We start from the raw sequence: 27,885 nt of genomic DNA on the forward strand, positions 1-27,885 counted from the left end.
TTGGATGCAGCATACAAACTGGGTGTAGTAGACTGGTGATGGAGGGCAGTAAAATGCACATTTGTACATTTAGTCACATGCAGTATACAGATAGAGACCCATTACTTTTTGAAAGAACCCCAGTTTGATCCTTCGTCCTCATACCTCGCTCCTTTAATCCCGTGCTGGTATTCTGACACACACACCGCCCAGGGAATTCCCAGAGAACGTCGTCTGGCCTTTTCCGCCCTTTTTCCTCCATGTGTTGCCCATCCGTCAGGGACTGTGGTGTGGCTGGGGAAGCATATGTCTAGTGGCCCTGCATGTGTTTCCTAATCAGGTGTAAAATGGGGCCGCGGCCACTTCGCCAGGGGGGCCGTGGCAGCACGGAGGCTGCTGCTGCTGCCGCCGCCTCCCTCTCCGTCCACGTCTGTCCCTTCCAGCCCAGCGCGTTGTTAGACGGCCTCTTTGTCTCAAACGGGGAGCTGGACCGAGCAGATTGGAGGGATTTACGCCATTTCATGCCGCCGTGCACAGGGAGCAGATGCACTGTCCCCAAACATGCTACCAGCTAGGAGGGGGGCAGTGAGGGAGGAGGAGGGGGGTGAGGTGGCAGGAGTGCAGAAGCCCCGAGGGGTTCAGGCAGGGAGTTAACCTTTCATGGCTGCTTTAGACGTGTAGGAGCAGAGGGAAGCTCAGAGGGAGACGAGGTGCGTTTTCAACTGATTCTCCAGCTCGTTTCATCAAATTGGAGGCTGATATTTAACTTGTGATCGCTCTCTAATTTAGATACATTTACAAACAATTTATGATCGTGACCTCAAGAGCATCTCGCAGTGGGGCTTATGCTGAGGATATCTGTGTTTAGACTAGGGATGTCACGGTACCAGAAATCTAGTAGTCGATACCAATAGCAGTGAATTTCCACGATTTTCGATACCAAATTCGATACCACAGTAAAAAAAAAACAATAAATCCCATGTAATGTGTACATGTGTCTATATATATTCTCAGATTGCAAGCAGTAGTATAAATTCACTGACATGGTGACATTTCACTGGGTAAAGGCTACCAGAGGTCGGACCAAGTCATTGTTTTGCAAGTCACAAGTAAGTCTAAAGTCTGTGACTCAAGTCCCAACTCAGGTCTCGAGTCCTAAACAGGCCATAAACACTCTTCATCAAATGTGACGTCATTTTAACAGCAGAGTAACTGGAACCAACTGGTGCTCAGTAACATAACGTTAGTTCTTCATGGTTTTCTCCTGAAACTTGATTGGATGCTGTTGGATTGGTTCAAACTAAGTGGGTCTGGGGAGTTAAGTGTAAGATAATCAATTGCTAGTTCCAATAACATTCACCGGAAATACAGAGTCCAGAATTCAATAAAAACCAAACCACCACTTTTCAGAGATTCAGCAATAAGCAACAAAAGATAGAAATTCAGTTTGTTCAGTTCAGTTCAGTTTCTTCCGACTGAATCCTCTTCTCAAACATAGAGGATCTCTGCATCTCTGGATCTCGCTGCTGCAGAGCGCTGTTGTGTGTGTGTGTGTGTGTGTGTGTCAATCTCCGACAGAGAGCAGAGGACAGAAGCAGCCGCATTTTGCGCTTGGCGGATGTTGATTTCGGACCCTGCAGGCATCGTACGGTACCGTCGGTACTGTTGGAAACAAGTACCGACACGTTTTTAGAATTTTGGCATCGACTTGGTACCGAAGTATCGGTTCTCGTGACATCCCTAGTTTAGACATTGAACTAGCGTCTAACTTCACTTGGATGAGAGCAAAGTCACAAAGCTAAACTTTTTCCTGCTCCTTCTACCATTACAAAGCATAATTACAGCCGCAAGCGGCAGTTCGCGGGTTCAAGCCTTTTTTTGCTCAACAGTGGAAAGCAGCTGAATTGCCAAAATCAAAGCCAGGAGCAGCAGTGATCGGGTTTTGGGCTTTAAAAAGCAGAGCAAAGTCATTTCACCCAATTTAATTCTGTATAAAGAAGGAATGAGACCAATCACTCCCTTGTTTCATCATTACAATGTATGCAGCCTTTCTGTACGTGTACACTCAAAGTCCCACCAGTCATATTTCTTGGCATTTTGGGGACGTTTCACATTTCTAAATCATTTTACACACGTTTCAAAATTGTTATAAAATATATTCTGTGAGTTTGGTAAACCCCTGAAGTTCACAGGAAACTTTCAGGGGATGTTTCAGGCAGGTTTAGGAGTAGATGTCAAAAATGTGTTTTTCAAAAAATTCAAAATGGTGGAAAATGTAGTTAGGCGGACTTTAGTTGTCCAAGAGACTTTTTTGTAGAACACATGGAGGTGGACATGTGTGTCAAATTTCAAGTCAATTGGACTTACGGTGTGAGTGGCGTGGTCTTTCCAAAATCGCGATTTTGGGCATTAATTATAGCGCCACCATGTGGCCAATTGGGGTTAGATTTCTTGAGAAGCATCTGCACATCATTTCCAGTTATTGTGTTCTGCCCCTTTGGGGCTTGAACCCTAATAAACACCATATCTGTGACGTGATGAGCCCTGTAGGGTTTAGACCAGTGGTTCTCAACCTCTTTGACTTGTGACCCCTTAAAACATTTCAATGTTTGATGTGCCAATGTTTTTCATTCAGCAAATGTTTAATTTGAAGGACTTTTAGAGGACTGAGGATGTTATTTAGTATTTGACATTTTTGAATGATTAAAGTGATAGTTTGGGTGTTTTGAAGTGGGGTTGTATGAGGTTCTCATCCACAGTAGTGTATTTACTACAGCAGATGATGGTCGGCACGCCCCCAGCATCTAAAAACAGACAGGAGTACCGACTCCTGAGCAAAGCTATGTACTGCTTTTGGCAGGGACGGCAGAAAAACGTATTTTAGCCACCTAAAAAAAGGCTCACCTACAAAAATCTATATCCATTTAAGTGTACGCTATATTTAGAATATTTTCAACTCTTTATTTTGACATCAGACAGTCTTTTCCTTCTCCTTTCCAACAGGGAACTGAGCTGAAAGTGAAACCTATCTCTGCTCTCTCCAAAGCCAGCAGGCTTAGATGACAAAAACAGTATAGATACGTAACCTTTCATTTGGGTGGCTAAAATACCTTTTTTATGCGGTCCGTGGCACTGTATTGCTTTGCTCCAGTGTTGGTGCTACTGTCTGTTTCTCCAAACTTGGGGCACGCTGACCGCAATCTACTGTAAGTAATACAACTAACCCTACTGCTGGCAAGAGGCTAATGCTGTCGTGTCTAGAAGGTATCCCTCAAATTGTAAAAACGTGCACTGCTATCAGTCACACCGAAGGAGCGGACGGGCCGCGGCTCCAATGTTTTGAATTTGGACTGCTGTTACCCATTTTAAATGCTAGCTGTCAGTTCTACATATTGCTCCTTTAACGGTTTTCTTTCTCTGCCTTCTTTCCTCTCTCGTCTCTTTGTTTCCTGCTTCTCATACTGTCTTTTTTAACTCTCTGTTATCACTGTGTTTCCTGTGTGTCTCTCCTCACCACCAACCATCAAAAACCTGTCCAGACAAACCCTAGTATAGTAGTTGGATGCTTGTTGAAACTTTTGTCCCACTAGGCATGCTTCCACCACCAACCCCCTCCATGTAGGATAGCAGCACCCTCTCCAGCATCATTTTATCTCCTCACTTTGGACACTCGTTGTAAAGAAGGAACAAAAGTTTGGCTCTGCTCTGCTCACATGTATGTATGCATGTATGTCTGTACGGGGCCTGTAGGAAGCATTTAGTGGGTCCTCTGGTGGAGTTGTGTCTCTGAGGAGAGCGCCGCTGACCCTCCATGCTGCGACTCAGGGGGTGACAACGCTGCAGCGTGGGGGACAGTCACTGCAGGCTTGGTCCAACGCCTTCAGCCAAATGGATGGCTGCCTGTCCTGTTGCACATACATACACACACACACACACACACACACACGCACACACACGCACACACACGCACACACACACACACACACACACACACACACACACACACACACACACACACACACACACACACACCTCCCATCCCATTTTCTCCTTTATGGGCCTGTTGCCCAATGCCACCTTTGGGCCCAATTACCAAGTTGTTTCTATCACTTGGACCAGTAGTCGGTTTCCCTCGGTAAAGTTGCTAATGAGGTTCGGGCTCGCGACCGCTCGTCTCTCAATCTGTCTGCTGACCTTGCCCTTCTGTCTCTCTGGCACGCGCGAAGGGAGACAGGAAGCCCCTAATCCTGGCAACCGGGCAACCGCCGGGAAGGACGCCATGTTTTACCCCACCGGTGTTCGCAGCACAAACCCCAGCCAGCGCCTCGCGGTGCCTTCAGGCGCTAAGAGAAACTTGTTATTTCCAAGTGACAATGGGAGAAAAAAAATCAGTGCATGTGTTGGAGACGGTAATTGAATCAAAGTGCGAAGCGTTGACTGGAAACAGAGCCGTCCTCTGACAACAACACATGTCCGCCAGTAGGCCGCCAGTCATGTGACGCTCTGCTGTTAGCGGTTAGCATGATGCACAGTGTGAGGGAGGCCAGCCAGCAGCATAGAGCTGACAGATGGACACGGCCTACATTTCATTAATGTAGGACACACAAGTTTTTCATGTTCCATCCAACTCTTCATACTGACGACGCTGAGTTCAGACTGTTTTTGAAGCAATAAATCAGAATTTATTGATACTAAAATACATTATTTTGTGGAGCTAGAACTGCTAAAAAATATAATTGTATTTTTGTAATTGTTATCTTTAATCATTTACATTATTTAAACAAGTATTTGTCCACATATTTTTACTTTAAATCTGGTGACATAAAAGTAGACATAAATTGACATCAATGTACCTTTAAACTACTTGAGTTATATGGTTGAAATCAATATCACCAATATCTATAAGAATATGTTTAAAAAAGCTGTCAATCAATTAAAATATTTATTCGTTATGATTGTCCATAGTTGATCACGATTAACTATTAAGGTCTAAGACACACAGGTCTGTTGGACACCGCTCTGGTCACTGCAACTGTCTTAAAATACATTCTGTTCTTATTAAAAACTGAAACTGTATTTTGATGCCTTCAAATGAAATTCGTGAGCTCGTGTTGACAACATGGGAAGTCGTGTAAACGATATGCTTGTCGTTCAAGTGGTTAAGTCGTGAGAACACCGTTGCTAAGCAACAGCAATATTAAAGTTACTGTCGGCGTCTAGAAGCCACAGAGGCTAACAATTTATCAAGCTGGCAAGTGGCTAACATAATGCAGGAAATGCAAAGACATAATGATAGAGGAGAGAGATGAGGCCGTTGGGAATATCAACATTTTCCTCAAACATATTATAAAATTACGAAGAATTACAATCTACGACTACAATTAAAATATATTCACTTAATATCTACCGAAAAATGAACTACCATGGCCTCCGCCATTTCTGACAACGTCAACAAAGTACGTCACAAATCGTGTACTCTGAACTTTCAGAAACTTTCCACTTACGAGGTCGTGAATACCACAGGAGGGGGAGGCGTTCATATGGACTCTTCTCGTGAACACGGTAAACACCACCCCATTTCAAAGCACCATTTGTGTTAGTATGGAAGTAATTCGAGATTACAATATATTTACTGAATGGATGAAATAGAGTGTTTTTTGAGCACATGTTTTAGTAATGTATGGGATTGATATGTAGTGTGCATAGACTGTATATACTGTAAGAAGTGAACATAAGCAGCGTGACGTCACCCATCTGTTTGTGGACTGCCGTTTTGAAGCTTCGAGTTTGGCATTTTAGCCGTCGCTATCTTGTTTTTTGGTACCAGAAGTGACACGAGAGGGTGAAGCTAAGTACAACCGAACACTGATTAAGATGTTTTTAGGCGACCAAAAAGTTAAAATTAACATTCATGAACTGAAAACACGCTGTGAAAGGGTTAAAGTTCTAAGCCTCTAAATGGGACCATAATTTACTAAATGAACATCATTCTGTATTGAAAAAAGAAACTAGTGACTGAGACCATAAACTCATGTTTACAATGTTTACTGAGGTAATAAATCAAGTGAGAAGTAGGCTCATTTTCTCATAGATTTCTATACAATCAGACTTATTTTAGCAACCAGAGGAGTCGCCCCCTGCTGGCTGAATGCAGGTTTAAGGCACTTCAGCATCAGCTTCACCTCTCAGACCTGGAGATTGCCCACCGGTAGTCTGAGGCCATCAACTACTATTTTAAAGGAACTGAGAAAATCACCTCCTCCCCAGATGTAAACGTGTGTACAGTCTGATGGTGTTTCCTGTTTCCCAGGCGGGAAGGCGTTCATGTTTCGTGTGCGGGACCTGAGGGAGGGTGTGGTCGTCTACCATCACTCCGACAGCGACACCACCCGCGACCACGTCGTCTTCCGCATCAGCGACGGCCGTCACAGCATCCGCCACAAGTTCCCCATCAACATCCTTCCCAAAGACGACTCCCCGCCGTTCCTCATCAACAACGTGGCGGTGGAGGTGCAGGAGGGCGGCGCCGTGAGGCTGGAGGATTACATGCTGTTTGCCTCCGACCTGGACTCCAGCGACGACTACATCCTCTACAGGGTGGCCTCCAGCCCTCGGGCGGGGCAGCTGGTCAGGAAGACCTTCGCCCACGAGACAGGTGAGGGTGGGGCGTGTTCAGTTTGATTTGGGTAAAAGAAAAAATAAACACAAAGAATACGTCTTTATACTAGAATGGCACTCGGAGAGCGCAGACCTCCGCCAAGGTGCCCCAAGTACGATTGCCCCCCATCTCCGTTCAGCTTGCGCAATCATTCACGTGTATTTGTGTTTATGTTGAGATCAGCTGTTCATAGCGAAGCATCGTAAAACACTTCATTCAAACTGGACAGAAACAAAATAAAACTCACCTAAACCGTCGCCGTTACTCTTTCCAACAATCACCAAGTGTGCTTTGGTCCAACTCAACTGGAATTTCACGAGTTTAATGTGAGAAAATGCCAAATCTACATTTGTTGTCCCCCCCGCTCTCTCTCTGAAGGAAAGAGGCTGGGTCATGCGCCATCAGTTACACTGCACATGTGTTATACCGAGAGGTCTTAATGTTCTGGCTGATCAGAATCCTTAAAACAATTCATCATGATCCGGATCGCCACCAAAATCTCGGTGAAAACATAGCCAAGACAAAGTTAGGGCCTCCTTCAAGGCCCTTGTCCTTTGGTTTGTTTTAAATGTTTGTGATGCAGCTGCTGGGTTGTAAATATTGACGATGTGTTTGCTGTCCATGCAGGAGATCCAGTGGACATTTTCCTGCAGAGAGATCTTATCCAGGGTCAGATCTACTACCAGCACTCAGGAGAGGAATGGTTTGAGGACTCCTTCGACGTCACGCTGTCTGACAGCCACCAGCCGCCCAACCTCTCCCAGACATATGTGAGTCAGGAGAACAGCAGCTTTCCATTCAGCAGAATAGAAAATACAAATCTTGTCCTGTCACACTGAACCCTCTCCTCCCTGTGGATCCAGACGGTGGTGGTCCATGTTTTCCCGGTAAAAGACCAGCTGCCGGTGGAAGTCCCCGACAGCGTTCGCTCTCTGACGGTGAAGGAGACAGAGGTGGTTTACGTCACTCAGGCTTACCTCCACTTCACCGACAGAGAGCATCCGGACACAGACCTGACCTTCGTCATCACACAGCCCTGCTTCAGCCCACTGCATCCTGGGTAAGGAGAGGACAGGACAGGACTCCTTCTGCTATCTTCAGATCCAGGACGTGTTTAGCCTATCTTAGCACAAAGACTGCTAACATGGCTCAATCAAAAGCGAGAAAATAAAACTTCCAACACCTAATCTGTCTGTTTGACACTTTAATCTGTGCTGTGGGGAAGAAACATTGATCCTGAAATTAAATGAAACATCCTTTTTATTTATGTTTTTTTTTTCAGGCTGATGGATGCAGGACGTCTCTTCTACACAGACAGCACCAACAGCATGAAGAGAGACCACATGGTGCCGGTGTTAAAGTCCTTCACACAGGTTTGAAATACATAAAAACACATTAACTGCATCCTGAAATATACAAGCAGCATGATCCTGCTAAAAGGGATAGTTTGGGTGTTTTGAAGTGGGGTTGTAGGAGGTACTTATCCATAGTAGGTGTATTACCTCCAGCAGATGATGGTCGGCACGCCCCCAGCATCAAGAAACAGACAGGAGCACCGGCACAGGAGCAAAGCAATACAGTGCTGTGGACGGGGACAGCAGAAAAATGTATTTCAGCCACCTAAAAGAAATGCTCACCTACAAAAATCTATATCCATTTAAGTGTACACTATATTTAGAATATTTTCACCTCTTTATCTTGCTGTCAGACAGCCTTTTCCTTCTCCTTTCCAATGGGGAACTGAACCGAAAGTGAAACTTATCTCTGCTCTCTCCAAAGCCAGCAGGCTCAGATGACAAAAACAGTATGGATACGTAGCCTTTCTTTTAGGTGGCTAAAATGCATTTTGCATCTGTCCCCGTCCACAGCAGTGTATTGCTTTGCTCTGGAGCCGGTGCTCCTGTGTGTTTCTCCAAGCTAGGGTCACGCCAACCGTTATCTACCGTAAGTGATAAGTACCTCATACAACCCCTCTTCAAAACACCCAAACTATCCCTTTAAGGCTGCACTCTGCTGTATTCAGTCCTACCATGGGAAGGAGTTAAATGAAAATTATAATACATTTTTACATATATTATTGACTAAACAATGATCAGATACAAAAACAGTAGATAGACTTAGTTTCCTGTGTTCTCCCAGCATGCAGTGAACTACATGAAAGTGGCCTTCATGCCCCCGGTAGAGGACATCGGCCCGGAGCCGCTGTTCATCCAGTTCGTCTTCTCTGTCAGCGACCACCACGGCGGCACCGTCTCCGGCCTTCTCTTCAATATCACCGTCATCCCTGTGGACGACCAGGCACCACAGGTCAGAGGTCAAACACAGACTGGGTTGTTGATTGTTGATTTGAGTAATAAACATTTTATGGGGCTAAACAGTCTTGGTGTTGGTGGTTTTTCATGACGTGATGATCTGTGACTGTATCTTTTTTTTATTTTCCACTACATCAGATAGAAAACATCCATCAAAGTGAACATTCTGTAAACAATTTTTTTTTTTCATTTCATCATTTGCACTCGACATGTGAATATACATTGTTGGTTGATCCTCTATGCGATTGTCAGGCCTTCACCAACCTGCTGCGGGTGGAGGAGGGTGGAGGAGCCTTTGTGACTGAGGAGCACCTCCTGGTTCAGGACCGGGACAGCCAGGAGGAGGCTCTGAGGGTGGAGGTTCAGAGGACTGCTCGCCATGGCCGGCTGGAGCTGCAGGGCCGAACGCTGCTGCAGGGAGACAGCTTCACCCTGCAGGACCTGAGAGGACTCCGTCTCAGGTCAGACACAGTGGGGGGTGTTGGACTGTACTTGGTTTTTATGGATAGTGTTCCACTTAGGTTCAGATTAAGATTAGGGTTGGGATTTGACTCAAATCATAACATGTTAAACTGCAGCCCAACAGGCAACAACAGCTGTCAGTGTGTCAGTGTGCTGACTTGACTATGACTTGCCCCAAACTGCATGTGATTATCATAAAGTGGGCATGTCTGTAAAGGGGAGACTCGTGGGTACCGACAGAACCCATTTACATTCACATATCTGGAGGTTTGAGGTCTAGGGACCCCTTAAAATTGTTCTTGCCAGTTTTTCCTCACCAGTGATATTTAGCCTTCTCGATAAGCTGGTATGACATGGTTGGTACAAATGGATTCCTCAGGTTTTCTACTTTCATATGATGCCACTATCATCACTCAACAAATGTGCATTAATACATTCTTATTGCATTAATTTGACAGCCCTAATAATACCATTTTATATGATGTAATTTTTGCCTAACTGTCCATTGCAGAGCTTAATAGAGCTGATTAATTTTGGATTTTGAAACCGTAGACAAAGTGTAATAAAATGTGTTTACTTTGGTTTTTCTCCTCCACATCACTGGTTTAGATGATGGGATTAAACAAGAACAAATCAAAATAAGACCCAGGATTTAATAAACAGAACTTCTTGTAACTTATTTAATTCAAATAGCTCTCCAACAATACAGTGATGTAATACAGAACATATGTTGTTGTCCTGATGGTTTTCAGGATCACTGACTGCAGTTACATGGAGACCAAAGCAGATCACAGCTGTGAGAATATCACAGAGAGCGAACACACCAATTAGATGGTTACACACTTCAGTTACAGATATGGATATAAACTACAACTTGACTGGTTGGAGCAGCCAGACAACTGCAAGGTGGTAATTCTAGTTTTGGATGTTTCGGACCTTGGGCCCAATTATAGGAAGTTCTGGCAGGCTGTCGTCAGAACTGGAAAAAGGAAAAACAAAACAATCATCATCATCAATCACTCAAGAATCAGTTGGAAAACATTCTGACACTTTTCAATCATTTTGTTAGAAGACGAGAGAGAGAGAGGATGGAAGAGCCCATCTACAAACCAATCAATGTCAAGAATAGAGAGATGCAGCTTACGTAGGTGATGATGGCCGGATGTGGGTGATGACGGCAGGACGTAGGTGATGACCTAGGTGATGACGACAGGACGTAAGTGATGACGTAGGTGATGACGACAGGACGTAGGTGATGACCTAGGTGATGACGACAGGACGTAGGTGATGACGTAGGTGATGACGACAGGACGTAGGTAATGACAGCAGGATGTAGTTGATGACATATGTGATGACGGCAGGACGTAGGTGATGACGACAGGACGTAGGTGATAACGGCAGGACGTAGGTGATGACGGCAGGACGTAGGTGATGACTGCAGGACGTAGGTGATGACGGCAGGACGTAGGTGGTGACGGCAGGACGTAGGTCATGACTGCAGGACGTAGGTGATGACTGCAGGACGTAGGTGATGACGGCAGGACGTAAGTGGTGACGGCAGGACGTAGGTCATGACTGCAGGACGTAGGTGATGACTGCAGGATGTAGATGACGACGGCAGGACGTAGGTGATGACTGCAGGACGTAGGTGATGACGGCAGGACGTAGGTGATGACTGCAGGACGTAGGTGATGACGGCAGGACGAGTTGATGACTGCAGGACGTAGGTGATGATGGAAGGACTTGGGTGATGACTGCAGGACGTAGGTGATGATGACAGAACGTAGGTGATGATGACAGGACGTAGGTGATGATGGCAGGACGTAGGTGATGATGGCAGGACGAGGTGATGACTGCAGGACGTAGGTGATGACTGCAGGACGTAGATCATGACGGCAGGACGTAGGTGATGACTACAGGACGTAGGTGATGACGGCAGGACGAAGGTGATGACGGCAGGACGTAGGTGATGACTGCAGAACGTAGGTGATGACGGCAGGACGTAGGTGATGACGGCAGGACGAAGGTGATGACGGCAGGACGTAGGTGATGACGGCAGGACGTAGGTGATGACTGCAGGTCGTGGGTGATGACGGCAGGACGAGGTGATGACTGCAGGACGTAGGTGATGATGACAGGACGTAGGTGATGATGACAGGACGTAGGTGATGATGACAGGACGCAGGTGATGATGACAGGATGTAGGTGATGATGGCAGGACGTAGGTGATGACTGCAGGACGTAGATGATGACGGCAGGACGTAGGTGATGACTGCAGGACGTAGGTGATGACGGCAGGACGAGGTGATGACTGCAGGACGTAGGTGATGACGGCAGGACGTAGGTGATGACTGCAGGACGTAGGTGATGACGACAGGACGTAGGTGATGACGACAGGACGTAGGTGGTGACTGCAGGACGTAGGTGATGACTGCAGGACGTAGGTGATGACTGCAGGACGTAGGTGATGACGGCAGGACTTAGGTGATGACTGCAGGACGTAGGTGATGATGACAGGACGTAGGTGATGATGACAGGACATAGGTGATGACGGCAGGACGTAGGTGATGACGGCAGGACGTAGGTGATGACTGCAGGATGTAGGTGATGATGACAGGATGTAGGTGATGACGGCAGGACGTAGGTGATGACGGCAGGACGTAGATGATGACGGTAGGACGTAGGTGATGACTGCAGGACGTAGGTGATGACGGCAGGACGTAGATGATGACGGTAGGACGTAGGTGATGACAATGTGAAACCAAAAGTAATCGGATCAGATGTACACAATGTAACAAAAACATGAACCTTAGTTCAGACTTTGGTTCAGACTTTCAGGTGTGAAAAGCCAATATTAGTGTTTGACTGGATATTTACTACTTCTACTATTAGTCGTACCATTTCGTCTGTGAACTGGAATCTTTGAAGGTGCCTGAATTTGGTTTGCTTGTTATATTTCTAGAGTAGGTACCTAAAGAGGCATATCTGCTAACTCTGTGAGCTAATGTATTTGTGGCCTATTTAAATTATATCCTCCATAGAGCCAAACATTTGTAAAAGTATAACTAATTTCACATTGGCATACTGACAGGTGGAGTTTGATGGCTTTTTGTGTCGCAGGTACATCCATGATGACTCTGAGACCACTGACGACGAAGTCCATCTGAAGGTGACGGACGGTCTGAACTCAGCAGATGTCGTCCTGCCAATACAGGTGAGTTTCCTACTGCCAAAATGGAACAAATGGAATTTCTTTCCGGGAGGATAATCCAGATGCTTTGTTTAGTAATAGTTTAGCGAAAATAGTTGTGCTGGGATTTCCATGAGGCCATGAGTGGATCAGTAAAACAACAGAGTCATGTCAGGTGTTCTTCTTCCTCCAAAATATTCACATGAAAATTCTGGCACTCTTCATATGGAAGTTTTGATTGGACTTTATTAGTTGTAACCCACAGAAGACATTCCACAAATGTGTACCATGATCTGCAAATATTTCACTATCCAAAAAAACATGTATTTTTGTATGTGTGTTGTGTAAAGTCACATTCACAAAAATACAGGGTGATTTGCAAATACGCATAACTTACTCTGTAAATACGCATTTTAAGGTTTACATGTAAAGTGATATCTACACATTTGTGCATCTATTTCTACACGTGGAATGCTATTTGCACATTTGCAGATCGCTTCATATGCATTTGTGGGCCATGTGACATTTGCAACTTCCCTCCTCTTTGTTTACGTAATTTTGTCCAATTGGTACCACTGCAGATCTGTAGAAACAATCTGTAAGTAAGAGGTGCATTTACTAGCTCCACCAGGAGGGGGCGACATTCCCTCACATGAGCTGACGAAACTACAGTCTAACGCTGCTGGCAGAAAGCTATAGAAGAAGAGTCTAAGACAACCAACAGCCTGGATTCTGGAGGTGAAAGATGACGTGGAATATCTTTATTTAACGCGGGCCAGCAGTGACAAAATCAGTTTGATTGCATTGTTTTCTATTAGAATGAACTAACTGGCCGCGAGAGACGAAGCGCTGCGCAGCTTCCGTGTTGTCTCAGACTTCCTGTTTCTATTTATTCCTTATTCCAAAAGATGAGGAACGGCTGATTGGTGAAATTGAAATGATATAAATATATATAAATGCTGTTATCTGATACGATACCTCCTCATTTCACTACAAACACCTAAACACCTAAACACCATCTTTAAAGTGGTTACGTCTTTAGTCTTGACCGTTCATCCGATCGACTTCACACTTGGCGGGTGTATTGCTAAAGACGTGTGGTGTCGAATTTGGTGCAATTTGGACACAAGACACGTTCAATATTAACAAACTTTGAATAAACAAGCACACAGCGCTCTGTGCAGTAGCGGGGTCGGGGCTTCAGGGCTCTGCGGACTGAGTCTTGCATGTCGTCCGCAGCGGGTTGTTCACTTTTGCTGCTGGATGCTGGAATACTGAACTCTTCTTCACTTTTCTGGAGTCAACGAGCACAAGCGGGTATTCTACAGGAATACGGCCACTCTGCCACTAGAACTCAAATTGTGTACGTTTTTGCCCTACTGACTAATAGTGTTATCTCCGACAATAATACCTCCACTCATTAAATCCATAGATTTGGATGTGTGACGCAACTATGTCATGGCAGGTGTATTGCTCAGGACCCAAGGAAGTGCAGTGTATGTAGAGTGTGAAGTTGTTTCGAGCGGTTCTCGAGAAAACTGCAAGCAGCAACACCACAGGCCAAGCACTCGGCCCGTTCTGAACAGCCATGTTTGCACCGGGATTGCACTAGTTTCTATTAAAAAAACTGTTGTAGTTGGCTACAGTCAATTCCACCTCCATGAATATTTACCTGGCCTTTATTTGTTCATGCTGTGTATTTACGGTCTGTGATGCCTCTTCTGCTGTCCTCAGGTCCTACCGATGAATGATGAACCTCCCCAGCTGGGTGGGGACCTCCGGGGCGAGCTCAGCTGCAAGGAGGCGGGGCAGGTCCAGGTAACAGTGGACTACCTGTCGGCCACAGACCGGGACAGCGACGACTCCAGACTGACCTACATGCTGGCACGGAGTCCAGGCAGAGGGGAGCTGCAGAGAGCCGGGCTGACCGTGGACAAGTTCTCCCAGCAGGACCTGCTGCAGGGATACATCTACTACGTCCACACAGGTGAGAGAGCATCATGGGAGACAACGCTGTGTTCATGGCACGTGGGAAAAATGTGTTTGTTTATTTCTTAATGTGACTTGGGATAAAGTGTTTTTGTTCCTTGATCACAGTCCAAATCCTTTTCACATTGTCCTGTCACATGTGTGGGTTTGGTTCTAGAGATGGTTCAGAAGCTCTACATCAGACACCTTGTTTTTCTCACAAGAGACAGAAATTATATTTTTTGGTTTCTGTTTCAGGAGGAGAGATCGGACCCGAGCCGGTGCTTGACACCGTCACCCTCATCATCTCTGACGGCGAGGCTGGAGGGACAGACGGCTGTTGTCACGGAGACGCCCCGCCCCCACCCGTGCCTCTCCACGGCACACTTCCTGTGTACGACCTGAACATCACCGTTCTTCCTGTCAACAACCAAGTCCCCACCGTCACTCTGGGTAAGATATCTGTCATGAAACACCTGACAGGTCGAATATGTGAGGAACCGTTTAAAAAAAAAACACTGAATCTTGTTTCCTCAAAAAAGGCTTTTAAAAGTCGTAAATCTTTGCTCTTGACTGCTGTAGATGGAGGAAGTATACAGATCTTTTACTTAACCTAATGGTACTAATACCACAATGTAAAAATACTCTGTTACAAGTTAAAGACCTGCACTGAAAATGTTACTAAAGTAAAAGTATCTAAGTATAATCAGGAACATGTAGTTAAAATATAAAAAATATAAAACTGTCCCCTGTGACTATTATATACTATTATATATTAGATTATTAGATTATTATTACTCATGCATTAATGTGAAAACTGGATTTTACTGTTGTAGTTGGTCGAGGTGGAGCTCATTTTGAACTTTTAACTAATGATTATTTTCATTATGGATTAATCTGCTGATTATTTTCTCCATTTATGGATTGATTGTTTGGTTTGTAAAAATTGTGAAAATAGTGAGAAATGGCGTCACAATGACCCAGAGCCCAAAGTGACACCAAACCTAAACATTATTACTAATACATTACATTATAATAATTAGGGCTGTCAAATGATTAAAATATGTAATCGCGATTAATCGCATAATTGTCCATAGTTAATCACGATTTATCACAAATTAATTTCACATTTTTTATCTCTCCAAAATGTACCTTAAAGGGACTATTTGTAACTTTCAGAAATGCTTCTTAACAGCGACACCTATGGCCGTGAAATCAACGAAAATCAACGAAAGTCAGCGTCGGGCTCGCGCTTGCTCGCTCTCAATATACCTGAACGAGCATCACTCAAAACAGTGAGGCGACACAAGTCAGCTAAAACCACAATATCACTCTATATTTCAGCTGCTTGGCAGTAATGTTAGCTGACCAGACGAAGGTCTCTCCATGAACATGATTTAGATCTGATCCTAGTGTTGGCTTTTCCTGCCTAAGTGCAGGCTGAAGCAGCGGCGCTCTGCAGCATGTCTCCTCTGCTCTCTCCGCCCGCAGCCGGAGAGAGCAGAGGAGACACCGGCACCCGGTCGGTAACGAGAGGGTAACGTTACTAGCTAATGAGCTCCGTCACTTCACAAGACACGGGAAACCTCTGTTGGTCTGGAGGAGCTGCAGCATTTTTTTTCTGCACAAACGTCCACTGTGCATTCACTAGATATTCTCAGAGCTAAACTAACTCTTCTGCAGTGAGGAGTGAGCGCGCGTTCACGTCTAGAGGTGGAGCGAGCTGAGAATGAGCGCGCTCTCTGAGCGAAGGCAGGCAGGCAGAGTTGGAGAGGCAGCGGCCACACGCGAACGCGCATATGTGAGCGTGCATGTGTGACGACCCGCTACATTTATACGCGTACAAAGTTACAAATAGTCCCTTTAAGTATTTTATACTGTTATCAACATGGGAGTTGGCAAATATGCTGCCTTATGCAAATGTATGTATATATTTATTATTGTAAATCAATTAACAACACAAAACAATGACAGATATTGTCCAGAAACCCTCACAGGTACTGCATTTAGCATAAAACAATATGCTCACATCATAACATGGCAAACTGCAGCCCAACAGGCAACAACAGCTGTCAGTGTGTCAGTGTGCTGACTTGACTATGACTTGCCCCAAACTGCATGTGATTATCATAAAGTGGGCATGTCTGTAAAGGGGAGACTCGTGGGTACCCAGAGAACCCATTTACATTCACTGATCTGGAGGTCAGAAGTCAAGGGACCCCTTTGAAAATGTTTTTTCCTCGCCAAAGTTTAGCTTCGCAACAAGCTAGTATGACATGGTTGGTACCGATGGATTCCTCAGGTTTTCTGAACTGAACCCATTACAACCTAAAAAGTTGCATTAATGCGTTAAAGAATTAGTGGCGTTAAAACAAATTTGCGTGAACACGTTATTATCACGTTAGTTTTGACAGTCTGATAGATAATTGTAGTTAATGTCGTCCCGACTGGTTTCCCATCATACTGTCATACTTTGGCCGATATGATGGTGAAACAGGTATTAAATTGCATTCTATCATGATAAATCAAAACCTCTTAAATGTAACTTGGTGAACCTGCAGTGAATGTAATGATTTCTGTTGGTCATAATAATGCTGTGTTCACCACTAAGACCTGAGTTGTAATAAACAGGACATTATCCAGCTCAGCTTCAGTGTGAACGGAGACACGTTTTACAAAAAATGTCTCTATTAGAATCCAGTGAGAGACCAACAGAGAGGAATACTGTGTGTGTGTTTGTGTGTGTTTGTGTGTGTTTGCGTGTGTGTGTGTGTGTGTGTGTGTGTGTGTGTGTGTGTGTGTGTGTGTTCACTGCTTACAATCTTCTTAATGCAGCAGAGCAGCTCTGACCTCGACGACACGCCGTCACCTATCAGTCCAACACACACACTGTGTACTGGGAGGGGTGGGGGTGGGGGGTAACATACAGTACATGTATTCACACACACACACACACACACACACACACACACACACACACGCACACACACTCTCCTGGGGAGGGTGATAGTTCTCGCTGGAGTCGGAGCCAAGAAGAGGGATTGGAGGAGCTCTGTGTTATCAATGGAGACCAGTGACCACTGGGACTCACACTGGGATGGTTGGGAAGTTATTGTGTCTCATTCAAAAATGACAAAATGTTTCATCACAAAAATCTGGTGGTGGATGGTTGCTTGTACAAAGTGTTCGACACCAGAGACTGATCACCTGTTCACATCTCGTCTCCCACTAACAGTCAACACTTTTTTTCTTGTAATCATTCAAAATTAAAATTAGAGCTGTCAAAGTTAACATGATAATAACACATAAACGCAAATTCGTTTTAACGCCACTAATTTCTTTAACACAACTTGCAATTTTTAGGTTGTAGTGGGCTCAGTCATTGTTTTATGTTGTTAATTGATTTCCAATAATAAATATATACATACATTTGCGTAAAGCAGCATATTTGTCCACTCCCATGTTGATAAGAGGATTAAATACTTGACTAATCTCCCTTTAAGGTACATTTAGAACAGATAAAAACCGTGTGATTAATTTGGGATTTATCGCGATGAACTATTTTCATAGATTGACAGCCCTAGATAAAATATCAGATAAAAACATCTGCAACACATCTCAATCATATTTCTTGATTCTAGCAAAGTGTGTCTTCCTAATTCTGACCTGTTTAGAGAGACTGAAGCTCATATCTAACAACTTCCTGAAACTTGGAACAAGTGAGATTATTTCTCATTTAGGATAATATTTAATATTGAATTCATCCTTTAAAGTTAAATCTCACACAAAATAGTTTCTGTTGTGTTTCTTGTGTGTGTGAGTCCAAAGTCTCATTGTTTGCACATTGCATTATGGGTGATTTTTGGCATGTGTGTATGTGTGTTTGTGTGTGTTGTTGTCAGCGTGTCGGCCAGGCTAACGAGGTTGGCACTGACGTGTTTTAAGTGAAATCTGCCTATTGTCTGCTGGTGTTACATGTTCACACACACACACACACACACACACACACACACACACACACACACACACAGCTGGGTGAGATTATTACTCTGTGTGTGTGTGTGTGTGTGTGTGTGTGAGCTCCCAAGGAGACAGTGGACAATGAGCGTCTTTTCAAAACAAAAGCAGAAAGAAGCGCATCCCTCCGTCACAATAGGCGACGTGTACTAGCCGTCTCGCTAGCCGGATTACCACGCCGCTACCAGCAGCAGGATAACTCTCTAATCCTGCCAGCATATCTCGCCATTCATTCAGCACCAGCTACGATAGGCAGTGCACAGTATGTTAGGGGTGGGGATTCGGGGGAGGGGAGTTAGGGGAATGTATGCGGTGTTTCGTGGTCTAATTAATTAGCAGTGAATAAAGACGCAGAGTAAGAGCATTAGCGTGGCGAAACACGAGGAATCCAGCTTTACCTTGTTTCTTATTTTTGTTTATCAGCGAGATCCAGGACTGTCCATCGTTAATGCTCATACGCATTTGCACAATGTATACATACAAATACAATATAATGAATACATACACAGGGATGTTTGGCTGTATGGATGCAGGTCCAGAGGTGATTGTGTTTGTTAATTAACAGCAGTTTGAAGGAAGATGGGTGATGAATTCATTAGCAGCTGATAAGGGGATGGACAGATGGAGGGATGGATGGCTGACTGGTGGACAGTATTATGAGTATTCCCGGTGGGCCGCAAGCTCGGAATCAATCGGCTACCGGTCTGACAACGGATAAGCCTCTTGGGGCAAGAAGCTGTATTTCTGGGGTTCCGGTGTATTCAGAAGATATTCGGGCAGAGACTTCCTTTTCTGTGCGCTGCTCATTGTTTACAGTCCGATTAGTATTTTGAGATGGAAGACTGGAGTTGAGAGATGATGTGTTCGATGGGATTGTTTCACAAGTAGCCAGTTTACAAGCTAATTTTAAAACCAATAAAAAGCAAAATCATCGTCAGACGATAGCCAGTGGGTTCCCAGATTCTATTTCGGCCAATGCATTCCGCCTCTTTTGCTTTCCACACGGACTGTTTACCTGCATTCAACCAAAGCCTGCTCAAACCTGATTGGTCAGGAATGGTCTGAATGGACCATCACGTTCGCCACTCCTCATTTGCATAAAGTTGAGGTCTAGGCTACTTTATACAAATCAGGGGCGACTCGCCACCTCTGTACTCTCCTGAGAAACTTTTAAACTAACCGTTTTCGATCTAAAATAAAGACAGAAACACACTCGGTGAACTGTTTTCATAATAGAAGAGAAGAAAGTTTCCAAACGAACCACCATGTTGGCTCCGGTTTAAAAGCAGGGAGCAGCAGCCCACGAGAGAGAGTGTTTGTCCAATCAGGTGCCTAGTGCCTTTTGTCTAGTGGTAGCCCATCAAGCGTCCAATGCTGGGAAGCGAGGCGATCCCTCGCGATAGAAAACGCCCCTGTGGACATCGTGTACCACTAGACTTTGGATATCGTAATATGGTTGGTAAGTGTTGTCTATTCCTGGTTTTAAAGGGCACATTACAGTAAAGTAATGTCATTTTCTGAACTTACCAGACTGTTGCAGCTGTTCTATTATTTGTCTTTACCCACCTTGTCACTATATCCACGTTACTGATGATTGTGTAAATATTTTGTGAAAGCACCAACCCCACTGTTCCCACGTTCGGTTACCTGGCTGGGTCTTTTTCAGTAACATAGAATTGAATTCTGCTTCTCCAGGCAGCATGTGAGCAAACATACACAGGTGTGTTGCTCTCGAACGTTTACATGTGTGTTTCTTTTACAATTTTACAGATTGGGGGTATAACATAGGAAGCAGTGTCACGTTTAGCAACGTACAAGAAATCAGGAAGCTATTTCACCCCAGTGACAGTGAAAACATCCCTGAAGCAAACATGGAAGAATTTGGGTTCATTAGCATACACAGACGGGACAATACTGCTAGCTTGTTTAACATGAATAACGATTATAAAAAACATTTGCACAACTCATGTTTCTGTTGTCATGTGTTGGTCCAGGTGAGTCTATGTTGGTGGTGGACGAGGGCTCCTCCGCCTGCCTGTGTGGGGGGGTCGTGGGGGCCTCAGACCCTGACAGCCCTCCCGACCTGCTGACCTTTCACCTGGAGACTCCTCCTCTGCACGGCTTCCTGGAGAACACGCTGCCAACGCCGGGCTCCGAGAAGAGCAACGCAGGAGTCCGAGTCGGTCAGTGTGTGTGTGTTTGGGTGTGTGTTTGTGTTTAGCAAACACCTGACCTGACCCTGGCACAACTCTTTCTCCCAGAATCCTTCAGTCTCGTCCACCTGACGTCGGGTTTCATCAACTACGTCCAATCAGAGAGCAAAGGGGCGGAGCCGACTGTCGACCAGCTGTCCATCAGTGTGAGTGACGGGCTGCACCGCTCCGCCCCCGTCCCCTTCTACATCATCATCAATCCGACCAATGACGAGGCGCCTTCACTGCTGCTCGCCAACTTCACCGTACGTCCACCTCAACACTAACTCCTCTTTTTTCTTTACCCCACGAGTGGCAAAAATCTAAGAAAAACAAACATTTTTCTTCTATCCGACATCCTCACGGGGGTGCTAGCATAGGTGTAGAGTTATTCCTGTGTTCCACCTCCTGCAGGTGAAGGAGGGCGGGATGAGGGAGCTGACTCCGTCCATACTGAACGGTTTCGACCTGGACGCCCCCCCTAACGTCCTGACCTTCACGCTGGTGCAGCCTCTGGCTCACGGCAGCCTGATCAACGGCATCTACGGCACCGACACGAGCCGCTACAAGGAGATGAGAGCTGACCTCCTGCAGAGGAGCCTCTCCGTCACCTCCTTCACCCTGCAGGAGCTCCGACAAGGTGAGAGAAACACCAATGGGTCGCTGTGTCAAATGGTAAATTACAGCACGGAGTTGATTACAATTGATACAAGGTGTAAAAAAAGGCCAGATAGGACACAATGTTTTATTTTGTTTTCGCTGCAGCCTGATCTCATGGGAAGGGATGTAAATAGCACGACGATAACCATTTTAGGCTTTTCGCGTGTCACTACGTGCCACAGGGTTAACATTGTGAAACTGCTTTCCGTGTGTCATTTCACGCCACGTGGTTACCGTGAAGCAGTCGCGGTTAGGCTTAGGCAACAAAATGACTTAGTTAGGTTTAGGAAAAACATCATGGATGGGCCTGAAATAAAGTCAAATATACGTAAACAATGTATTATGCTGTAAGTATGGAATGTATTATAAGTCACTGAAAGTCAGTGAAAACCGAGCAAATAAGGATTTAAAGGGTTATGGTCATTTGTCTACCTTGCACATAAAGTTTGTATGCAAATGTTTCTGTGTCTATACCTTCATCTACATTTATGTGCTTTCAGTGTGCAAATAAATGAATGAAAGTCACAAAAACCAATGAGATGGTACATAACTATACATAACTAAATATTCTATGTCTTCTTCCTCCCCCTCCTCTTCCCTGCTCTCCTTCTCCCTGGCTCATCTTTATCCCCCCCTCTTCCTCCCTGTGCAGGCATGAAGATCATGTACATGCACGATGACACAGAAACCCTGAAGGACACCGTGGCTCTGCGGCTGACAGATGGCGTCCACACAGTCTGGGGAACGGCTCAGGTCACCGTGCTGCCGGTCAACGACGAGAAGCCACGGCTGCTCAAGTACACACAGACACACACACACACACACACACACACACACACAGATGTGAGCTGATATGAGGATTTAGTACTTAGTGCTTGTTAATATGACATTACTGGAAATATGTGACTGTGTGAGGTTTTAGGTCAGGGTCGGACCTTTTTCAGTGCCCTGATAGATGTAGAAGTTTTGCTTGGTACATAAAGATAGCTTCTACTTTTGATATTAATTTAATTTGACTGGTTGATTTTTAGATGAATATGAATACTTATTATTGGAGGATCGATCTTTGTAACAACTGTTTCTTAGTGAATATGTGAACATTTACTCAGAACTCAGATCTTTTACTTAAACGTGCTGGCACAAAATTCAGAGCATTTTTATGCCTCCACACGGCTCTCAACAATTTGACGGCTGAGCCGGCGGGTCGCAGCTAACTTTGCAAACAGTGCAAACAGCGGCAACAGTGCTTCCTGTGTTAGTTCTGTCAGCTAATAGTTTACCTAAGGGGGAACCGGAGGGTGGATGCTACACTTCAGCGACGACGACGTCAGTCGGGATGGCGTTATCAGCTGTAATAATAAGAATCGGTAAAAAAACGCCTTTTGCTAAAAAAAAAAGGAAATTGTTGTAAATTTAAATAATCTGCTCCAAATTTCTCATTCCTGATAAAAGTCATTGCCTGATAACATCCACATGGAAATTTTGGCTCACAATCATAGCGCCACCTAGTGGTAACAGGAAATGTTATGTTTTGTACTTTGAAGTACTCTGACACAAATTAATCAGATTCACCTCAAATTAAGTCTGAAAAGTCCTAAAACCTTGATGATGCTTTCTTTTGAAAATTGTGAGTTTTTGTCGGCGGTGTGGCGGCATGGCGAATTTCGATGAGTCGCCAAGAACAAAGAAACCGTTGTAACTCGACTCCAGCTGGTCAGATGTTTTCCAAACTAAATAAGTTGGATGAGCGTCCCGGCCTGACGACATCTACAGGCCAATTTGGAATCATACTCATAGCGCCACCTAGTGGCAACAGGAAGTTACAGTTGTTATATTTTGGCACACTACTCTTAGCAGGTTATTCATATCCACCTCAAATTTGGTCATGAAAATGGTAACACCTTCACGTTGCCAGACAGCGAAGCTTTTGAGTTTTCGTGAAATGCCGTGGCCATGGCGACGCATTGTTTGCCATGAAACAGGAAGTCGTTTTTGAAGGGCTAGAAATGCTTGCAAATGAATAAAACTTGGCACACTCATTAAAGGTGCTAAAATGTGTTAACGGCTATGTTTTTTTTGCTTGGGTGTGGCAAGGTGGCTCGATAGCGCCCCCTGTAAAATTTCAACGAAGCAGCCTTTGCGGTACGTTTCACCTAGATGTACAAAATTTGGTAGGCACATGTATCACATGTAGGGGCTGTGCTCTAAACCCAGCATGTATCACATGTAGGGGCTGTGCTCTAAACCCAGCAGGAAGTCTGCCATTTTTAATTTTGTGTGATTTGTTTGTGTATTTTTGGCCATTTCCAGGCTTTGTACTTTAACTAACTCCTCCTACAGATTTAACCCGATCAACTTCAAATTTGGTCAGAACAATCTTAAGACCTTTGTCATGAAAACTACTTCAATTCGTGAGTTTTTATGAAACGACGTTGACGTTGACGAATTTACATGATTTGCCATTGAAAGGCAAACTGTTGTAACTCGAATGTACTTGGTCAAATCTGCCACAAATTTGACCGACTTCATAGTAGTCCAGGCCTGGGGACATCTAAATGGCAATATTGATTCACAGTCATAGCGCCACCTACTGGCAACAGGAAGTCAGCGTGATGCTACAAACATCATCCGATTTACAAGAAATTTACATTGTGTGATCTACACTTGATAATGAGCAACATCATGCATTTTTTGCGCATCTTCTCTAGCACCACACAGTGGACACAGGAAGTGGTGAAAAATTTGCAATCTGTTATTTCCTGTGCCAATCAATCCACGCAGGAAATAATCTGAAATAATCTGTGTTTTTAAAGATTTACTTCTTCAGTAGGAACCAATGGGCTTGGAGCTGAGAGCCACAGACAGGAAGTCAGACAGTATTGAGAGACCGACTTGGTTTGGGTCTAAATATGGGATTTGTTGATTATAATAAAAATATAGAATAACACCAGAATTATGCTTTGAAACAAGATATTGTTTAAGATGTGGAACACATTGATGCATTTTAGATGTTTCGTTGTCTTTGAATAGTATTAATGTCTTGTTTTACATTTTAATTTGTTGTTATATGTTGATGGACTCTGACATGATAATCAGTAGAAGAAGCTTAGCAGGAGGGGATGAGGTCAGTGGAGTCAACATGGGACGGGGGGAGGGAGGGGTAGAAAGAGGAGTAACCTGTGTGTGCACATGTGGCCGGTCTCTGCTTGAGTGGGTGTTTAGAAAGGAACTGTGTGACCCCCCTCCTTCTCCTCCACCTCCACCCATAATATTTTCATTTGAACGACTGATTGGGAATTTGCATCCTTCACTGGGTTTCCCCATTCTGTCCCATCACCCCCACTCCTCACCCACGTACGCTGTCCCCAGATCAGCCATTGGTGTGCGTGGGTGCGTTGGCACAGGCCGAGCTGGTACTGTAAAGGGCACCGAGGCAGAAGTAACGCAGAGACTTGGCAGATGCCGGCCTCCTTGTTTTTACGTTCCTGCAGGATGGACGTGGCAGCTTCCTCTCCTGCGTGGATTTTAGTTCCGAGTGAGGAAGCAGCCAGACGCTTTCTGATGTTCAACCCCCCCCCCAAACACCACCACCACTACTCAACAACACCACCACCAGCCCAGATCTCCATGATCCCGCTGGAAAAACCTGCTCTCACACTAACTTTCAACTTTTTCCTGCTTGTATCTAAGTTCATCACATCAAACAATCAAACAATTGTCTCATCCACAAGACATTTACAGTAAAGACATTTAACTGGGTCTTATTTTTATACTTGTGTCCATCATTACACATATCAAGTTTCAAGTCTTTATTTGTTATTGTTGGCAATGAAATTCTTTGTTCTCAGGCTCTCTCCATCAGTGGCACTACAAATGGTATAAAAGAAAAACACATTCAGTAAAAATGAGAATTACTATGATGGCGTATTAGGGCCATTGTAGGTAAAAAAAATTGATATACACGGAGTCACGGAAGGGTAATTTTCTGACAAAAAAACTGAAGATTAAAGTCATAAATTATTATTATTATTATTATTATTATTAATAATAATAATAATAATTATTATTATTATTATTATTATTATTATGACTATCCTAAAGTCCTTAAACTTGTATTCGTAAATTTTAAATTAACGCACGAAATCCAAGATGGCTGACTTCCTGTTGGCCGAAAAAAATCTCAAAAAGATTTAATACGCTGTTGCAGAGGCGAGCAATGACCTACCTGAATTTCACGAAGATCGAAGTAACTTTTTCTCAAACCTGCCTGCATTTGAGGGTGCTATAGAGCCCGCTGGCGACGCCCGAGCCCCATCACTACAGAACGTTGCAATTTTTGCCAGTTCTGATTTTGTGCATCCTAAGCACCTCAAAAATGCGATCTCGCAGCAGAAAAATAATATAATATAATATTGTAATCCCTTTTACCACTTGGAGTGATAGAAGCTGGACATTTCAAACACATATCCAGTGTTTTTATGAAAGCTGAGCGCAAGAAAAAATAAAGTCTAAACTGATGCTCAACATGTTTACCTGTTTATTCACTTGTTGAACTGGTTTGAACACCACAGAAGAAAAGTCCAGAATCAACTAAAACTAACCCAGTTCTAAAATGTACAGTGACTATATATTAATCATTGTTTTGTTCTTTGTCGGTGTCTTCAGAAACGCTGGGTTGGAGGTGTACTCCGGTGAGCGCAGGGTGATCTCCAGCGTTGTTCTGGAGGCCGAGGACCTGGACACCCCCCGAAACCAGGTGTACTACTTCATCAACGCTGCACCACGCTTCGGCAAACTACAACTCAAGGTGAGGAAACGACACTGGGTGTGTGGGTCAGTTTGAACGGTTCTCTTTGTGAAGACCAGTTTTGAGTTTTAGACCTCAATATTGAAGACATTTTGGAAAGTGTGGTCATTTTGTCTGGTTCTCACCTCTTCACAGGGCTGTTGGAGGATTAAAGGTCCAGCAGAAATGGAATATAATATTCATAGCTATGTTTTCATTAGTGTATAATCACCTGAAGCTAAGAATGGTTGTGTTTTTGTTTCGTTCGAGCCCTTCATATCTACACAGGGAGTGGGTCCTCTTCATAGTCCATCATGTTGCTCTGCCATGTTTGTACAGGAGCCCAGAACAGGCAAACCAAACACTAAACTCTAAAAATAACTCTAAAGAGAGCCTTTCACATTTTTACGTTACCTTTGCACTCGGCGGCTCACGTTCCCGCAGCCTTGGAAAGGGAGGAGTGAGTGGAGGAGTACTCAGCTGGTTGCAATCTGCAACCACACCACTAGATGCCGACTAATCCTACACACTGTACCTTTAAGGGTTTGAATTAGGCAGTGGTGGAATATAACTAAGTACATTGACTCAAGTACTCTACTTTAGTAAAAATTCAATGTACTTGTACTTAACTTGAGTATTTCTATTTTATGCTACTTTCTATTTCTAATCCACAAATCTCAGAGGGAAATATTGTACATTGTACTCCACTACATTTGTCTGAAAGCTTTAGTTACTTTGCAGATTACAGTTTTTCATCCCCTTCTTGTCCAGTGAAAACTACGTATGTCCAGATGTGTTGATTTTGAATGTTTGTGATAAACTGAAGGATGAAGTGTTCCTTTATGGGTTGAGAAAATTCTCCTACTTGTTAAGCTGAATAAAATCTTTAAATTCACAAAGCCACAAAGCTGAAAACAGGGCTGTAGTTCTGACACCATGAAAAGTGTAATGTTTGGAGATAGGTGGTTCTCCCAGGACAGCAACACTACAAATATATGATGATCTTATAGAACAAGGGTCTCCAACCTTTTCTCCTCTGAGAGCTACTTTGACAAAATTAAATTGTCCGAGAGCTCCTCATATTTTGTATTATAAGTAACATTTATTCACATCGCTCAGCTCCACCCAAACCAGCTGAATAAGCTTCTTTTGAATGAACATTTAGAAAATGTTGATATCCAACACTCACATTTTGCATCAAAACATATTTAATTCAGCAGCATGTGCATGCTTTTTTCTGTATGCATTTCTTTACACTTTCAATGTGTCAAGTTCACACTATTAAATACAAATCAGATTAATGTCATAGAAAACAAAACAATGTTGTTACTTATTTTACTGTCTGTCCACATATCACTATATCACATCGCATCACTTCCCTTCACATTCCCTTCATCATCTGTAGTTCACATGCATGGATTACATGCATACCCCTGCTTGACCACCTGATGTCGGTGTGGAGAAGCAGATCCCCATACTCAGCAGAACATTCCTCCAGGAACAGCTTGAAGCTCCTGTGTTGCTTGGCCTTTGCTCGAATGGAGTTGATAATCTTAACAACAGGTGTCATGACATGATCAAATCCCATAACCTTTGTGCATATAGCCTGTTGATGAATGATACAATGATAGGTTGGTCCGCTTTGCAGAGGGCAATAAATC

At 44.1% G+C, this 27,885-nt stretch overlaps 1 protein-coding gene across 8 annotated transcripts in view; it reads left to right on the top strand.

Moving 5' to 3' along the window:
• Nucleotides 1-27,885, top strand: part of frem1b (Fras1 related extracellular matrix 1b) — a 77,714-nt gene that overhangs the window by 18,099 nt on the left and 31,730 nt on the right. For all 8 annotated transcript variants that reach the window (XM_037770465.1, XM_037770458.1, XM_037770459.1 and 5 more), the window contains 14 exons: nt 6,290-6,634; nt 7,265-7,407; nt 7,501-7,697; nt 7,920-8,010; nt 8,777-8,944; nt 9,202-9,410; nt 12,532-12,625; nt 14,336-14,588; nt 14,828-15,022; nt 20,581-20,769; nt 20,848-21,044; nt 21,193-21,418; nt 22,091-22,235; nt 26,104-26,245. In XM_037770465.1, coding sequence (XP_037626393.1) covers nt 6,290-6,634; nt 7,265-7,407; nt 7,501-7,697; nt 7,920-8,010; nt 8,777-8,944; nt 9,202-9,410; nt 12,532-12,625; nt 14,336-14,588; nt 14,828-15,022; nt 20,581-20,769; nt 20,848-21,044; nt 21,193-21,418; nt 22,091-22,235; nt 26,104-26,245 — 2,594 coding nt within the window. The remainder of the gene's footprint in view (nt 1-6,289; nt 6,635-7,264; nt 7,408-7,500; nt 7,698-7,919; nt 8,011-8,776; nt 8,945-9,201; nt 9,411-12,531; nt 12,626-14,335; nt 14,589-14,827; nt 15,023-20,580; nt 20,770-20,847; nt 21,045-21,192; nt 21,419-22,090; nt 22,236-26,103; nt 26,246-27,885) is intronic.

The sequence above is a fragment of the Sebastes umbrosus genome, chromosome 5, assembly GCF_015220745.1.
Source record: "Sebastes umbrosus isolate fSebUmb1 chromosome 5, fSebUmb1.pri, whole genome shotgun sequence".
NCBI classification, from domain to species: Eukaryota; Metazoa; Chordata; class Actinopteri; order Perciformes; family Sebastidae; genus Sebastes; species Sebastes umbrosus.